This window comes from Dendrobates tinctorius, unplaced genomic scaffold, assembly GCF_039654945.1.
Source record: "Dendrobates tinctorius isolate UK_male_01 unplaced genomic scaffold, ASM3965494v1 ptg000022l, whole genome shotgun sequence".
Lineage (NCBI taxonomy): Eukaryota > Metazoa > Chordata > Amphibia > Anura > Dendrobatidae > Dendrobates > Dendrobates tinctorius.
In genome coordinates this window covers 50,089,443-50,106,862 of record NW_027361690.1, presented here as the reverse complement: position 1 = coordinate 50,106,862, position 17,420 = coordinate 50,089,443, and the positions used below count along the sequence as shown (strand labels likewise).

The window sequence follows — 17,420 nt, the reverse complement described above, 5'->3', positions numbered from 1 at the left end:
TATTGTAGAGGGGTCTTTCTGAGACCTTTTTTAGTGTTTTCAAGTTCTGAATTCTGATGGCTCAGCCCTAAGCTAGACCCTCAATATCTGGTAAGTGGGAGCTGACTCTTCAACCGCTTACACTTGGCTGTTTTGAAGCCTAAACTTAGGTCATCAATATTCTGGACCTGGAAACCCCCTTTGAATTTTGAGGTTAAACACTTACTTTTGGGAGTGAGATGGGGCAGGAATATTGGGATGGTATGGGACATATGTTATATGAATATTCTGTGACTTCTGCTCTGGGTTTCAACTCTTAACTACAGAGGCACAGGGATTTTGGTGTCCTCACAAATGTGGACTGTGGTAGAGGAACCTTCTGCAATTTCTCAGTTTGTTCCCGTGTTGAAAGTGAAGATGTTGCTGTCACACATTTCACCACTTTCCTGTCAGTCTGTGAGAATTCTAGGCGTTGGTTACTTGAATTAAAGCAATAGTTAGACTTTTCCCCCCCCCAGATATCTCATGGCTGTGAAAAATGCTGCTCTACTCTGTAACGAAAAGTTCTGACACTGAGCCGTTTTGTTTTTTGTCTTTGTAGTCAAGATGAGTATGATGTTGGAAACCCCAGAGATGCCCGCCGTCTTTGACGGGATGAAGCTGGCCGCTGTTGCCGCTGCCCTTTATGTTATTGTACGTTGCCTAAACTTAAAAAGTCCGACTGCTCCACCAGATCTAATTTTCCAAGACTCGACATTAAACCACTTTCTATTAAAGTCGTGTCCTTTGCTGACCAAAGAGTGAGTAATCAGGCAGGCACTTATTGTACCAGTTTTTCCTAATCACTGCCAGTGGTTTCTTGAAGCTTTTCTGCTCTCTGAAGTAAAGCATTGTGAATAACTAGACGGCTAGCGCCATTTATTTATCAGTCATTTTATATATTCTTAGGTACATTCCACCATTAATCTGGGGGAAAAGTGGACATATCCAAACTGCACTTTATGGAAAGATGGGGCGAGTCAGCTCTCCGAATCCGTACGGATTGCGCAAGTATCTAACAATGCCTGACGGAGCTACTGCAACATTTGACCTCTTTGAGCCTCTTGCTGAACATTGCACTGGAGGTAGGTACATTGGTAATGGCTTATGTGGAAATTATGGGGTTTATAATTTCTTGCCAATCAACTATCATTTCCAGTTCAAGATTGTAGTCTTCTAACAAAGTGTGAAGCTGAGACAGGAAACCATTCTCAGTAGGTAGTCGAACTAAATTTATGTCTCCAGCAAAGAGCTGGGACCAAGCTGTTCCTGGCAGGATGGATCCTTATTGAGAGTGTGAAGCTAATTTACTGATGAATTCCCCCACCCGGACCGGAGCTGTAATTTGATGTGGAGTTATGGACTTATCGTATGTCCTAGCTGTGTACCAATTACATTTTCGAGCTCTCGGGAACGGACCGAACGCCAGCCAGGGTCTCAACCTGTTTTAGCACCCTGGGATGGGGTATGGAGATGCGTAGAACAGCTAGTAGAAGCCAAGTAGCTAAGCCGTATTTGGTCTCCAAGTGTAACTAGGGCCCGACCGGATTAGATGGCGCCAAAACCTCCTTCCTGTAATCTTCCATAGAGAAGTTATGATCCATCATAGGTTTTGGAGTTTCATGAGCCAGATCAAGTGGGAGGGAGAATAGGACCCTCCGGCGAGCGGGGAAGGGGGTGACTGACCAATGGGTTAAATCCACGTGTGACTGTACGCCTTCGTTCTCTGCAAATGGAGGTCACGCCATGCCACGTGTTTGAAGAAACCGGAAATGGCTGGCCCCCACACCTCCCATGTGGTTGCCAGCATCCAACGACCAAACATCAAGCCAGAAATTGACTTTTGTATCATCTGTTTATGTTTTTTTTTATTAGCTCCTGTATTTGCATAACTGACCATTGTGTATAGTGTATTGGATATTTGCCCTTAAGGCAATTAAATATATAATTTAACCTTAGGCTGCTCTTTTATCTCAATCCACGAATCCACACATCCGTGTTCTCAATTTTTAACTTTCCATGCTACCGGGGCTGGTTTCTGGCCCAATATAATCTTGTTAAATGGACTGGGCTTATCTATACCAGGTGCTGTTTCAGTGATGCTAGTGAAAGGGGCTTCTCACCCTGACAGGGTTGTGAGCTTGTGCAGTGGCACGTCAGCAATTGTTGGGGCTACATCCTCTCACTCGTGCCTCCCTGGGCTCGTGTGGACAGGAGATTGTGTAAAACTGTGTACTAAGCTGACCTTGCGTGTCCATGGGGGGGGCGGCAGGCATCATGGCCAGATTGTAAGCACGGTATGGTGACCATTATAATCTGTGGATAGCCAGTAATAGTGTTAAGGCCCCGTCACACTAAGCGAGATCGCTTAAGCGTCACCGATTTCGTGACGCAGCAGCGATATTGCTATGTGTGATACTTGTCTCCGACCGGCTCCCCCGCTGGCTATCACTGATCGCGCGAGAACGTCCTGGTCCAACGCGTGGACGCGGGCGGGAGGACGTCTTCATCGCCGCGTCTGACAGGTAAGTAACGACCGCTGCTGCATCGCTGTGAGATCTGCCTGTTTGGCAGCTCACTAGTGACCATTTAGCGATGCACCAGTGATCCTGACCGGGTTGTATCGTGGTCAGGATCGCTGGTGCATCGCTAAATGTGACGGTTCCCTTAGGCGTCTGGTTCCTGCAGCTGCACAGCTGGGAATCCAGAGCCTTGCATTCAGCAGTCTCCCATTCTCCATCAAACGCAGAGGAGCCTGCTCTGCTAAGACCGGCTCTGTGGCTCTGGCTGTTGCTGCCACCTCTGGGCCAGCAATAGCAATGCAGGCTGATCAGCAGCAAGCCACTCCAGAGGCTAAGTCCTTCCCTCGCTCCACTGAGCATGCTCACGAGACAATCTCCCATTGGCGATCAGGAGTCACATGCACAGGTCCTTCTCCAGATCTGATTGGTCCATCTCAGGCATCTGGAAGCTTTTGGAAGGTCCCGGCTATAAAAGGTTTGCATGGTCGCTCGGCCATGCGCTAGTATAGACTCTAGTTGCTACCTGTGTGAATGATGACAGATGCATGGACTTGCAAATGACTCATTAAGATTCCCCTTCCTCTGATATTACGTGTGTGGATAGGGAACTAGTGATAGTCAGCGCCAGTCAGTGGCAAGCTACAGGCCACAGTGCACATCATCCACGGTACTAGCGTCCGACAGTATGCCTGCTTCCGGGCATTGTCGTACAGCAGCAGTGTCTGTTGCCGCGCTGCAGTCAGCAGTACTTATTGGCGGTTGCGACGCCGCACTCACGGTAGGTCTAGAAGGATGCTGACCCTGTGTCTTTGGCCCAAGTCTTGTGACCATATACCATGCGTGCATTCTGCTGAGTTCTGTGATGTCAACAGGCTCGATCTTTGTATTTAACGCCTCGGTGTCTCTGTGAAGTAACAGAGACCGCCCAGCGCACATCGGGTGACGTTCAACCCGCGTGCGTTATATCGCCATATTGTGCGTCTGCCATTACGTAGCAGCAGGGTAACACCTCTGCACGGTGGACCCCGTGCGACGAACGCACTTACTATTATTTATTATTTAGTGCATTCCGCCGTCCCTAACATTAGATTACATATTACCCTTAACAGGAATCACCAGGTTTTTGCCACCCCAGATAAGAGTAGTGTAATGTAGGGACAGAGTCCCTGCTTCTGGTGATGTCACTTACTGAGCTGCTTGTTGTCATTCATTTTGATAAAATCACTTCTGCTAATCTATCAGTTATCTGAATGCTGATTTCTTTACAATGCCATCCACACCGCTGATTGGTAGCTTTTTGTGTACACTGTTCATAGGCAGAAAGCTTCCAGTCAGTGGTGGGGGCAGGGCTATACAGATCTCATGAATATGGAGGACTACCTGGCAGAAAGTTTACTAGTCCTCTAGTGATCTTTTGCTGATTAAAACAGTGCTTTTATCACAACTACAGCAAGTAGCCCAGTAAGTGACACATTGCGGGAATCAGTCTTTCTCACTACATTATGCTGCTCTTAGATTCTCTATATGAGGCATGTAGAAATGGACTGAGGCGTGCTCCCCCAGGACCTTCCTCTTGCAGCGGGTAGCTCATACACATGTAGCCACCGCATCTGTGGTGTCACGCAGCTTCTACTCATGATAATTACTAATGGTCTTATGTAGCGGAAGCTGGAACCTGCAACCACCAGCTAATGGTCGGGATGGCTAGCTGAAAGTTGTGCGCACGTCTTAATCCACCATTGATTTTCTTTATTCCTACACAGAGAGTGTCACCATGGTTATATGTCCGGGTATAGCTAATCACAGTGAAAAGCAGTATATTCGGACTTTCGTGGACTATGCCCAGAAGAATGGCTACAGATGTGCTGTGCTGAATCACCTTGGAGCCTTGCCAAACATAGAGTTAACGTCCCCACGTATGTTCACTTACGGTATGTATTATTTAAATTTTAATGACGCAATTTATCATTTTGCTGGATCTTTTTTGGGGCCGTCCGCATTCATTAAATGGCGCGTGTGGTTCATTAGTTTTACCCAAAGTCAAAAACTCTTTTCAGTCCATAACATCTTGTTGCGACTTTTTAGAACAAAACGCACGTTTTGCAAAATGGTACAAAATTGGTAACAAAATTATGGTGCACATGAAATCATTCTGGGGGGACTAGATAACCGTTGTGACAATCCTTGCAACTTTTTTTTTTTTTTTAAAAGTGGCAAATGATGAATCGAGCAAAAATATTGGCAAACCTTAAACTCCGTCCACAATGGCGAACTAAAATCGTAATGGACAGCAGACAAATTAGACTTTGAAAAAGGCGCAAATGGAATGATGAATTTGGTGCAAGAAAAAAACAAGTGTGTGGCATCAAACATGCCGCAAAAAAGACTAATAAAATAAGGAATCGGACCCATAATGTCTACAGATTGTCTGATCCTTGAGACCAGAAACTTCCCGTCCCTAGCCTGTGTAGCCTTTGTGCAATCCCTGATCAGTGTCCTAATGGAAAATGCTTTGTAGACCTTTAGTTTTGTGATCTTTCAGGCGCGATTTATCAAAGGTTTTATGCCAGAATTCTGGAGTGAAATGCTTTGAAAAGTTGCAACGTTTTGGCGAAACTCGAGACTTCACTTAAATCTTAAGTCCCTACTGTAATAAGATTTGCAGTGAATCGCACGCCACCTTTCAGACTCTCCAGGGTTTATCAAGAGGTTTTGCCTGTTGGTGAATCAAGCGGATCTATCTAAGCCCAGAAATCAAGCCTCCACTGATCGTGAAGTAATGTCTTATTCCAAGCATTTGAGATGGAAATATGGCTCTTTTATCATTATCAGCCTGTCTAAACAGAAGGCTTGTTTGTTAAATGAAATGATGTCCTATGCTGGCAGAACAATGGCCAGAAAAGGCAATTGCTCCCTTCCTGACATATGACACGCTATTATCTCTTATATCAGATCCCTATCATTGAACGCTATGAAACTGAACCCGCATCATTCCTGGCAGATGCTGATTGTTGTTCAGCCGTCATCTGCCTCTAACTGCAGGAGTGGAGTTAATCTCTACCCACTTATGAAAATGACTTAAATGGAATCTGTCAACATTTTTGCTATGTAATCTGAAATGAACATGGTGTGGAGGCAGGGACCCTGATTCCAGTGATGTGTCACTTTCTGGGATGCTTTCTGTCATTTTGACAGTCAAGAGTTTTACGTTCTTGCAGATTTAGCAGCTGCCTGAATGCTTTGTTCTATAACCCTGCCCACACCACTGATTGGCAGCTTTCTGCCTATACACAGTGTACACAGGATTATACCATTCAGCTGTGGGGTTATAAAGATCTCATGAATATAAAGCACTACCTGGCAGCAGGTTTACTAGTCCTCTAGTGATGATCTTCTGCTGATAGAACAGTAATTTTTATCTAAACTATAGCAAGCAGCCCTGTAAGTAACACATCACTGGAATCAAGGTCTCTCTATCTACATTATGCTGCTCTACTTGCTCTACTTTTAAAGCGAGGGTTACTCTTAAGGTACTGTCACACTTAGCGATGCACCAGTGATCCCGACCAGCGATATGACGGGGTCAGGATCGCTGGTGCATCGCTATGTGGTCACTAGTGAGCTGCCACACAGGCAGATCTCACCAGCGACATCGCACGGGTCGGGGGTCGCTACTTACCTGTTAGACGAGGCGATCCTGACGTCCTCCCACCCGCGTCCATGCGTCGCTCGTGAATGACAGCTATCTGTACGCACTATTCTACAATGAAGGCTGTCAGGAAGCTGACGACGAGAAACTGCCCAGGACGTTGTCGCGCGATCATCGATAACCAGCGGGGGAGCGGTCGGAGGTAAGTATCAGACATAGCGATATCGCTAGCAATATCGCTATAACGTCACAAAAACCAGTGACGTTATAGGGATATTGCTAGCGATATCGCTTAGTGTGACAGGCCCTTTAGACGGGTGTGTGTAAATGCAGGTTTAGGCCGAGTTCAGATGTCCGTGTCAGTCCCAGTACAGGCAGCTATCCATGGACTGAGAGCCTCATATATGCAGAGTCCATTTTGCAAGACAAAAATCATTAATTGCAATCTATAGCTTGTTAGTGACATTAAGCAGCCAGGAGGCCTCCCAAGACAGTGCATATTGGCCCTCTGACAACACTTCTTGATATGTCATCTTAACCTGCAAACATCAGACAGATCTATCTTATTAGTACATCTAACAAGGTTGCTTCATACTTTGAGTCCGGAACTAGATTTTCTGATAATGAGATTAAGCTGGCGTAGTGCTAAAATTAATAGACAGGCAATCTATTAAGGTACTGTCACACTTAGCGATGTATCGGCGATCCCGACCAGCGATATGACGCGGTCAGGATTGCTGGTACATCGCTAAGTGGTCGCTAGTGAGCTGCTACACAGGCAGATCTCACCAGCGACATCGCAGGGGTCGGGGGTCGCTACTTACCTGTCACACTAGGTGATCCTGACGTCCTCCCGCCCGCCTACACGCTCGTCTCTCCACAGGAAGCCCAGCAGGAAGCTGACGACGAGAAACAGTCCAGGACGTTCTCGCTCGATCAGTGATAACCAGCGGGGGAGCGGTTGGAGGTAAGTATCAGACATAGCGATATCGCTATAACGTCACAAAAACTAGTGACGTTATAGCGATATTGCTAGCGATATCGCTTAGTGTGACAGGCCCTTTAGTAAAAAATCCCTTCCCACAATCTACAAGCCAAGACATCAGATGAGGTTTAGTACTCCCATTACTAGTATAGAAATCTTGAGGCCGGTGGCCCAAGTTTAGCAATTAAAAGAAATTCTTGTTCTCTTCCTAATCGCCTGTGTATTAAAAGTTCTTTCCAGGCTTGTGAAGACTGGCATTTGCACTCACCCCGTATGATGCCAGTACTGTTGTTTGGAGGGCCAGTAATCCGCTTTCAGCATATTTCCCCTGAAGCTTTAGGACCAGTTCTCTATACACCCATTGTATCTGCACTGGAGCTTAAGATAAATCTTTCCTACACTGAGAAAAGTGGATTTGTAGCTTCACACGTGTTGGTTTATTATATGGTCTATGATACATTTACTCACCCCCCCCAAAAAAAGTCACAAAACTTGGGGGGGGGGGGAATGCCACACAGGATATTGCATAAGATTATTTCTAGTTTTACAGCTCAACCTCATTGACGTATTCAACTTTAAATGGAACCTGTCAAGAAAAAATTGCTACTTACATGCAGATGTGTGGCTAATCTGCAGTTAGATAACTTTACAATGCTGCCGTACTCCAGGAGAAAATGAATTTTGCTTGCTTCCAGTAGCTGATGCGGTTACATGCCCACGGCATTTTCATTGATCACTCATTCTGCACATACAGCAGGTGAATAAGTTTTGAACACGTCACCAATTTTCTAAACACTGGAACCTTCTGTAGTTTAGTAATTCTATAGGTGCCATCTTCGATACAAGCCATCAGTATGTTTTGCAACAATAAGGTTGCAAAGGTTTTTAGACAGCTCACTGGTTTTACCCATCATGAAATGTTTCTTGTGTGGCACCTTGGTAATGAAACACCTTTTTATAGGTCATCAGTTGAACCAACTGATATTATTCCCACTAAGTGGCAGGATTGCTTTCTAATTTCTGATAGATTTCAGCTGATTTAAACTGTAGGAACGAGAGGAGCGCAAATAGGGTCTTATCCGATAATAAAATACATATAAATATATAGTATCCACTCACCCCTTGCAGGAAAGGTAAAGCATGTAAATGATCAGCTGCTGCACGTCCAAGGTCCAAACCAGTGACCACCGATATATAAAACCATATGGAACTTTTTTTACGGACTTTGTGCGCTGCCGAACAATAGACACAATTCCAGTTATAATGAAGGATTGTTGTTTTATTCCCAACGCGTTTCGAAGTAAGTTACTACTTCCTCAGGGGATGACGGTTAAGGGGGAGAAACAAACCACTTTTTTTGTTTTGTTTTTTTTTTTTTTTTTTTTTTTCTTCATGCAAACATTTTAGATTTCGCCCCAAAACTAAAAATTTCCTTCTTGTCATTCCCTACCCCATGCCTCACAAATTTATTACTGGTGATCCTGAAAGCTGAGCAGCAGTGACGTCAGGTTCACTTGTTATAGAATTGTGGTGGCATGTAATGTGAAGGGAACTGCTGATGTTAAAGGGGTTTTCTGGCGCAGTCATCTGCAACTGGAGGCAAGCGGCTCTGATCATATCTGCTGATCCCAGCCAGCAAGTCTTGTGCTCATGCTCTAGTCATTGGAATAAACTGCTTCCATGATACCTGCTGATCGGCCACACACCTGGACGGGTATCTGCTGCCACAGCACCAGCATCGCTCATTTCCTAGTTTGGAAATGAACTGTGATGGACAAACCTTTGAAATATTGTCTAATGAAGAGACTTCACTGTAGAGAAAGCCAAGTAAGGTATCCTGACGTTTGGCTCTAAAACTTCACCAATTAATACAGCTTGAAGTGTTTGAGGTGCATTACAAATATTATATCAAGACAAAAACCAAAGGGCTTTTACTTTCTGTGCCGAAGAGCTTCATAGCCTCACAAGCAGCTCTGGGAAATTAAGGAAAGTCTCATTTAGGGGAGCATCCAATATAACTTCAAGATAACCATTTAAAGAAAATTATCGATCAGAAAAGTTTGCAGCCCTTGTTTCTAAACCCTGCCCTCTGACATCCCCATGTCAGCATACAGTGTCCTAATCATCAGAAGATTTCATGGCTTTGGCTATAGCATTAACACAGCAGTCATATAATGGGTCACAGGGGTTTGTCATTCTGCATCACCAAAAGGGAATATGTTCTAGTAGGCATCTTGTCTGAGCAGCTGTTAATAGCACTTAAAGATATGCTTTACAGCAAAAACATGGCCCATAGGCAGCACTAGACCGGATCTGACTCATTGACTTCCAGTCATACTCTAATCTGGGCAAAGGTCATGGTGCCCGGAATGGGAGGTGAGCTGTAATATCTATTGTGAATGCTGGATTCTGTATTATCTACTGTATATATAGAGGTGTTATCTGTCATTGTTATCCTTATCCTGCCCATAGAGATGATGAGACTACTGAACACAGACAGATTAGCACGTAGGAATCTAACATTAGACTTATAAAGGTATTCTAAAGATTGAATGTTATCACCTATCCATGGGTTGGGGGAAAACTTTGATCACTTTGACTACTGGGCCTCCTAGCAATATTGAGAACCAGGAGCTCCAGGTCCGTGTAGGGGTGGTCGATCATGCACACTGCTACTCCATTCACTCTTAGGGTACTATTACATTACACGACGCACCAGCGGTCCCAACAACGATACAACCTGGTAAGGATCGCTGGTACGTCGCTAAATGGTTGCTAGTAAGCTGTCAAACAGCACCACTCAGCGACGCAGCAATGATCCGGCAATCCGTATAACGACCTCGGCTTTCGGCGGGAACTTGTCACACAGCAGCTATTCTGACGACTCCCGCCTGCGTCCCTGAGTTCTTAGTCACCAACGAGGTCGCTCGTCGGCGTCAAACACAAAAATGCATGCTGGCCAGCCGGACACTAGCAATCAAAAAATGGCCCAGGACATTCCAGCATGATCAGCAAGATCGCAGCGGAGGCTTGGTCGCCGCTATGTGTCACGTGTAGCGAGATCGCTGGCGAGGTCGCTGTTGCGTCACAAAATCTGTGATGTTTCAGCGATCTCGCTAATGATCTCGCTATGTGAGACAGGGCCTTTAATGGAGCACCTGAGATTTCCTATCTCTGGTAGTCCTATAGAGAGTGAATGGAGGGGCAGTGTGAATGATCGACCGCCCATGCGTTGAGCTGAAGCTCTGAAGCAATAGGAAAGTTATAGCCTAATTGAGGGATATGAGATACCCTTTCTGTCAGGGAGAACATTGGAGAGATCACACAGATCCCACCACTGCTACCAATTTGTCAGGGGATGCAACTTTGCTGCCTCCAATCATTGGGCAATTGCGCAATTGACTGAGGGAGGGAGATGCTCCTTAGGAAAACTGACAGAACTACAGCAAGCTGTACCTTCCAGGACTGACCAAATACAAAAACCCACACACTCTCATTTTTATTGGGTCAAGGCTACGCCCACATACCTCCCCTTGGTGACCTCATATGGGGGCTGGTCGTGGGTGTGCTAGGTCTCAGAAGTTTGAAGTCCCCAACTTTCAAGATCTCTTCGCCCATAGAGGTCCCAGGAGGGCGATATCATTGTCGTGTTTCCAATCATGATTTTACCTTTCTATCGTGATGAAAAATGGCATGAGTTGCACCAACCTTATGACCAATATTAATTAACCCTTTCGCGCCTGAGCCTGTTTTTGCCTTCGTGACCAGGCCAATTTTTTCAATTCTGACCAGTGTCACTTTATGAGGCCATAACTCTAAAACGCTTCAACGGATCCTGCTGATTCTGACATTGTTTTCTCGTGACATATTGTACTTCAGGGTAGTGGTAAAATTTCTTAGATATGAACTGCGCTTATATGTTAAAAAAATCAAAATTTGGCAAAAATTTTGAAAATTTTGCAATTTTCAAACTTTTAATTTTTATGCCCTTAAATCAGAGTGTGATATCGCACAAAGTAGTTAATAAATAACATTTCCCACATGTCTACTTTACATCTGCACAATTTTGGAAACATAATTTTTTTTTTTTAGGAAGTTATAAGGGTTAAAAGTTGACCAGCGATTTCTCATTTTTACAACAAAATTTACAACACCATTTTTTTTAGGGACCACCTCACATTTGAAGTGAGTTTGGGGGGTCAATATGACAGAAAATACCCAAAAGTGACACCATTCTAAAAACTGCACCTCTCAATGTACTCAAAACCACATTCAAGAAGTTTATTAGCCCTTCAGGTGCTTCACATGAATGAATGGAATGTGGAAGGAAAAAATAAACATTTAACTTTTTTTCACAAACATTTTACTTCAGAACCATTTTTTTTTTTATTTTCACAAGTGTAAAAACAGAAAATAAACCACAAAATTTTTTGTGCAATTTCTCCCAAATACGCCGATACCCCGTATGTGGGGCTAAAAATTTAGATTGTGAGCCCCATCGGGGACAGTGATGAAAATGTGTGCAAAACTGTAAAGCGCTGCGGAATATGTTAGCGCTATATAAAAATAAAGATTATTATTATTATTACCACTGTTTGAGCACACGGCAGAGCTCAGAAAGGAAGGAGTGCCGTTTGACTTTTTCAATGCAGAAATGGCTGGAATTGAGAGAGGACGCCATGTCGCATTTGGAGAACCCCTAATGTGCCTAATCAGTGGAAACCCCCACAAGTGACCCCATTTTGGAAACTAGACCCCTTAAAGAACTTATCTAGATGTGTCGTGAGCACTTTGAACCCCCAAGTGCTTCACAGAAGTTTATAACGTAGAGCCATGAAAATAAAAAATCATTTTTGTTCCACAAACATGATCTTTTAGCCCCCAATTTTTTATTTTCACAAGGGTAACAGGAGAAATTGGACCCCAAAAGTTGTTGTCCAATTTGTCCTGAGTACACTGGTACCCCATATGTGGAAGAAAACTACTGTTTGGGCACACGGTGGGGATCGGAAGGGAAGTAGTGACGTTTTGGAATGCAGACATTGATGGAATGGTCTGCGGGTGTCATGTCGCGTTTGCAGAGCCCCTGATGTGCCTAAACAGTGGAAATCCTCCACAAGTGACCCCTTTTTGGAAACTAGACCCCCCCAAGGAACTTATCTAGATGTGTGGTGAGCACTTTGAACCCCCAAGTGTTTCACTAAAGTGTATAATGTAGAGCCGTGAAAATAAAAAAATCATTTTTGTTCCACAAACATGATCTTTTAGCCCCCAATTTTTTATTTTCACAAGGGTAACAGGAGAAATTGGACCCCAAAAGTTGTTGTCCAATTTGTCCTGAGTACACTGGTACCCCACATGTGGGGGGGACCACTGTTTGGGCACACGGTGGGGCTCGGAAGGGAAGTAGTGACTTTCTGGAATGCAGACTTTGATGCAATGGTCTGCAGGCGTCATGTTGCATTTACAGAGCCCCTGATGTACCTAAACAGTGGAAACCCCCAATTCGAATTCCAACCCTAACCCCAACACACCCCTAACTCTAGCCCTAGCCCTAACCCTAGTCCTAACCCTAGCCCTAACCCTAGCCCTAACCCTAGCCTGCCTACCTGCTTTTTTTTTCTTTACTTTTTTTTTTATTTTTGTGTTTTTTATTTTTTGTATTTTTGACTCATAGTAACGCCACTTCTCCTCTGATCTCACACTGGCAGATGATCAGAGGAGAAGCAGCATTACTATATGACAAGATCGCTGCCCGGCACATAGTAACGCCACTTCTCCTCTGATCTCACACTGACAGATGAGCAGAGGTGAAGCAGCGTTACTGTGTGACAAGATCGCTGCCTGGCACAGCTGTGCCAGGCAGCGATCAGCTGTGCCAGGCAGCGATCTAGTCACACAGTAACGCTGCTTCACCTCCGCTCATCTGTCAGCATGAGCTCAGAGGAGAAGTCGCGTTATAATGAGGGAGATCGCCGGGAAACAAGCAGCTTTCCCAGCGAGCTCTCTCATTGGCTGCTGTGACGCGACGTCATCAGGACCTGAACCAATCAGGTCTCGATGACGTCGGGGGTCCCAGCATGCATTGTGCACCGGGATCCCCGCGTTATAAGGTATGAGGGGGTCCCGGGGGGCACAAAACCACCGACAGTAGATAAACGTCGGCGCTGCACAAAGCCCAGCAAGCGCCAACGTTTATCTACTGTGGGCGGTCGCGAAGAGGTTAAGTTGGAGTCTTTCAGCCGGCCTTACGGTGACGTGAGTTAATGTGTTGTTTGTCCCTTCACTACAATGCCGTAATTATATCTCCCATAATTATCAGATCGATCCACCCCCAATATTCATCATTGACCACTGGCTAAAGAAAGTCTGAGATACTTTTGAACAAAGGAAGCCCATGTACGTCTTTGCTTCTGAGAATCCTAGGCTTGTTGGCTGGTTCTCAGAGATCCCTTGTTACCTGTTCATGGCAGGAGTACTTATTTCAGCAGAGGTTTGAATTATCAACTCTTTCACTTCCCCAATTACAATTAGTCCTGTATGTTCAATGTGAGGGTGTTGTTGTGTCCCCTCTCCGGAGATGACTTTTATGCCTTTTTAAAAATTTGTCTTTATGACACTTTCAATATTGAGAGTACCCCTTTTTAAAGTCCCTCATACACATTGAATTACTATCCCAACGCCGTTATACACAAACATTCTCTGCTGTTGTTCTTGACTTTTCAACTTCTGTGTCTTGTTCAATAGTTGTTGTGTGTCGGTCTTCCTTACCTTGGCCGTCTCTTTCCATGTGCTTCTGGGTACTGCAAGAAGGCTGTAGCTCTGGAATATGAGAGCGTTGGAGGATAGTGTGAAGCGACCAGGAGTTTTGACGTTTCCCGTGCGTCCTTTTTTTTTTTCCTTTGCACGTTTTTGAAACCCTGTTGGCTATTTGAAACAAATCTTTTGATTTGTTCTGTGATCACCTCCCAATATCTTAGCAATTTCAAAAATACTGCATCACTCTGTAACAATTTCTCACTTTTCATAATTTAAATCTTTTTGGCCCATTTTGCCTGAGGAAAACAAGCTGCCTAATAATTCTGCTCCCCCTTGATAAAGGGTGCTGTATCCTCAGGCCCCACCCCTATCATACCCAAATACATATCACCTGATCTTCATCCAATAAGCATTCAAGTACATACAGCTTGGTGATGGAGAAATCTGCATAAAAGTGGTGGCATGGCCAAAATACTCTCTGCCTTAAAATAGATATATAATACACAAAATCCACAACATTTTTTCCCCCCAATAAGGGCAACCATGATGTCAGATATGCTCATTCTGGCCATAGAAGTCTAGTGGGTAGTCCTAATGAACGACTGACAGCCTTCATTGTAGAATAGTGCGTACAGATAGCTGTCAGTCACTAAATCTGCCTGCCCACCAGACTCCTAAGCATAGAAAGACGAGAGTTTAAAAAGAATCCAAGTTGTCCTGAATCTTCTCCTCCACCCCTATATATCAGTGTGCCGCACTCCTCCTGCTCCATTTCTCACTCGGACAGGACTACGTATTTGGTGACGCCAGTTAAAGTAATACACGGGAAGTTTTCCTTTGTAATTTTTACTTCTCCAGTTGGTAAGTATGCTTGTGAATCGCATTGTAAAGATGAATTGTGTTACAACTTTGTGGACCATTGATGGCAGGAATTGTGGGTGACTACTCACTTTATTTATGGCTACCGTACTTGCTTCATTTGTTTAGCGCAGTCCTTTTTTTCTATGGGGAAATCTCTGACCCAGGCCTAAGAAAATCAGAAGCTATAATTTGGCACAATCAAACCTTTGTTATTATTTTGTCTTCTGGTGGGTACGTACTTTCATCCTGCTCAGATGTCTCTCCGAGCCCCCCATTCAGTAGGATGTAGCTTCGAGTAACTGCTGGATGGTTAGGTCAATTTGCCAGTTTTAGGCTATGATCACACGTTGCATTTTTGCAGCGGTTTTTCTGAGGTTTTTACACTAAAAATGCCACAAAACCTGATTCCTGCCTTTTTTGCTGCGTTTTTACCCTTTCTATGGGTGAAAAAGACGCTGCAAAAACACTGAAAGAAGTGACACGCTGCAGTGTTCCAAAACGCAGCAATTTTCCAATTCAGTCAGGAAAAGAAAACGTGTGCGAGATTTCTGAAATCTCACAGCTTTTGCTGGCACTGTAAAATGTGGCTTAAAATTTGCATAAAAAACACAGCAAAAATGCAACATATGAACATGACCTTTTATAGTTTCATTCTTCCCTCTTTTTTTATTTATTTATTTTTTTTACTCCAGGCTGTACTTGGGAATTTGGCGCCATGGTGAACTATATCAGGAAGACCTTTCCACAGACCAGACTGATCGTTGTCGGCTTTAGCCTTGGAGGAAACATAGTCTGTAAATACCTGGGTGAAGCAGTGGCTAATCAGGAGCGAGTCTTGTGCTGCGTGAGTGTCTGCCAGGGCTACAGCGCCTCCCGGTAAGTGATCTACGCCGGGTGCTGGTAATGCCTCCTACTCTCTGCCATGTAACTATAGAAGTTGATGAGTTGACTTCTAAAAAGATGGATTTGGTGTTTAATAGTTCACAAAGTAAAAGAAAGACAAAGGTTCCACAAATGCAACCCGTTCACAGCAGTAAACTATTCTTTACTATGCATAGCTGCTTTTTCTTTTCACCCTTCTACTGCTTTTTTGTGTTATGTACAGAACAGTAATTGACATCTATAAATAATGAACAAATTCAGAATTTGTGTAAAAATGAGAGCACCTGTTAGTCCCTGGAGGAACTGATCTGTCCCATTGTGTCTGCTGGAACTAGGGACTGAGCACTATCAGTGAGTGGGTTTTTGCTACAGCAGAAGCTGAAGACAGTACTGTGTAACCTACCTTTCTCGATGAAATCTCCAGTCCACATGCCCTATTGCTGGCTGTTGGATTACAGTAGACCAAGCTAAACAACTTGGTCTGGTCTGACTGTTTAAGAGAACCTGTCAGACATTGTTCATGAACAAGTGGAGATATTGCGGGATGGAGCAGTGGAAAATATTATGGAAGGTGCCTATTCTAGCGTCATCCACTGAGACGTTTCGGCTTCCCCCCCCCCCCCCCATGTATGTTCCGTTCATAAGGCTGCAAGTACACTGATACACCCACCAATTCACTTGACCTAATTTGCATACTGATAAAAGCCAAATTTTGGCTGATTGCTTTATAATGGGCATACTAATATAGAAAACAACCTCGGCACACAAATGCAATGATTCTTTTCATGTGACTGCTTTTATTATATTTAAACGGACCAAAAAGATGAAGTACAGATAAATATCAACGTTTCGGCTCTCTAGCTTTTATCAAGAATATATCTGTAATAACAAAAAAAATCTAATTTCCGTGAATGAAAATATTTGCACAAAAGAAAAAAGAAAAAACAGGTCCATAGAATACATTGTTATACAATAATCCAAACATTACATATTGAATGCAAGCCAAACCACCATATAATGTAACTTTACCCATAAGAGATTTATTCACTAGTGAGGCAATATATATCCCCTCATAAATCCAAAGTAAAGGAAAGTAAACAAATGCACTGTAATACCTGTAGATAAATTGGTCCTAATATATGCAGACAAGATTTAATGTTCAGTGGTGACTTATAGGAGTCACCGTCTAGTCAAAAGAGAAAAGGACATAACATCAACAACGAGAAAAAAAGAAAATGAAAGCGTAATCCAGTATCCCTTAAACAAAAAATGAGATAAAGAGCCAAAGTTTAAGGAGAGATATACCAAAGGTGCGCGTTCATGATCAAGCTATCTGGAGCTGGTGCGGTAACGTGGTGGCCGGCATGTGAGCCGTCCGCCCCTTAAGTATGAATGCAGCGGAGGCACTTCCGTGTAAGGGTCGGCGTTCACTAGTGTGTAATGCGCGTGTGCCGCCCGAAGATGGCGGAGAATGCCGACAGTGTCCCAAATAAAAGGGGCGTGTGTCTCCGATGACAGGTGGAGAGTGCCGGGACCTAACCTGAAGTGCTGTGAATGTTGCTGGAAGCTAAACCGTGCGCGTGACATAAGCGCTCTGACAGGGTACTGGAGAGTGATTACTAGGATATCTAAAAAAGAAAAGAGAGGAAAAAACATGATTCTTTATAAAACAGCAAATGCGCACACATGGAGTGCCTTAAGGCATAATCACAGAACGACATATGAGTTAATATAATAGTAATGA

At 44.0% G+C, this 17,420-nt stretch overlaps 1 protein-coding gene across 3 annotated transcripts in view; it reads left to right on the top strand.

Annotated features, from left to right (window-relative positions):
* ABHD2 (abhydrolase domain containing 2, acylglycerol lipase) overlaps positions 1–17,420 on the top strand; it is a 57,228-nt gene that overhangs the window by 17,727 nt on the left and 22,081 nt on the right. For all 3 annotated transcript variants that reach the window (XM_073568704.1, XM_073568703.1, XM_073568705.1), the window contains exons 3-6: positions 581–779; positions 928–1,103; positions 4,304–4,471; positions 15,487–15,670. In XM_073568704.1, the coding sequence (XP_073424805.1) occupies positions 586–779; positions 928–1,103; positions 4,304–4,471; positions 15,487–15,670 (722 nt within the window). In that variant the 5' untranslated portion in view covers positions 581–585. The remainder of the gene's footprint in view (positions 1–580; positions 780–927; positions 1,104–4,303; positions 4,472–15,486; positions 15,671–17,420) is intronic.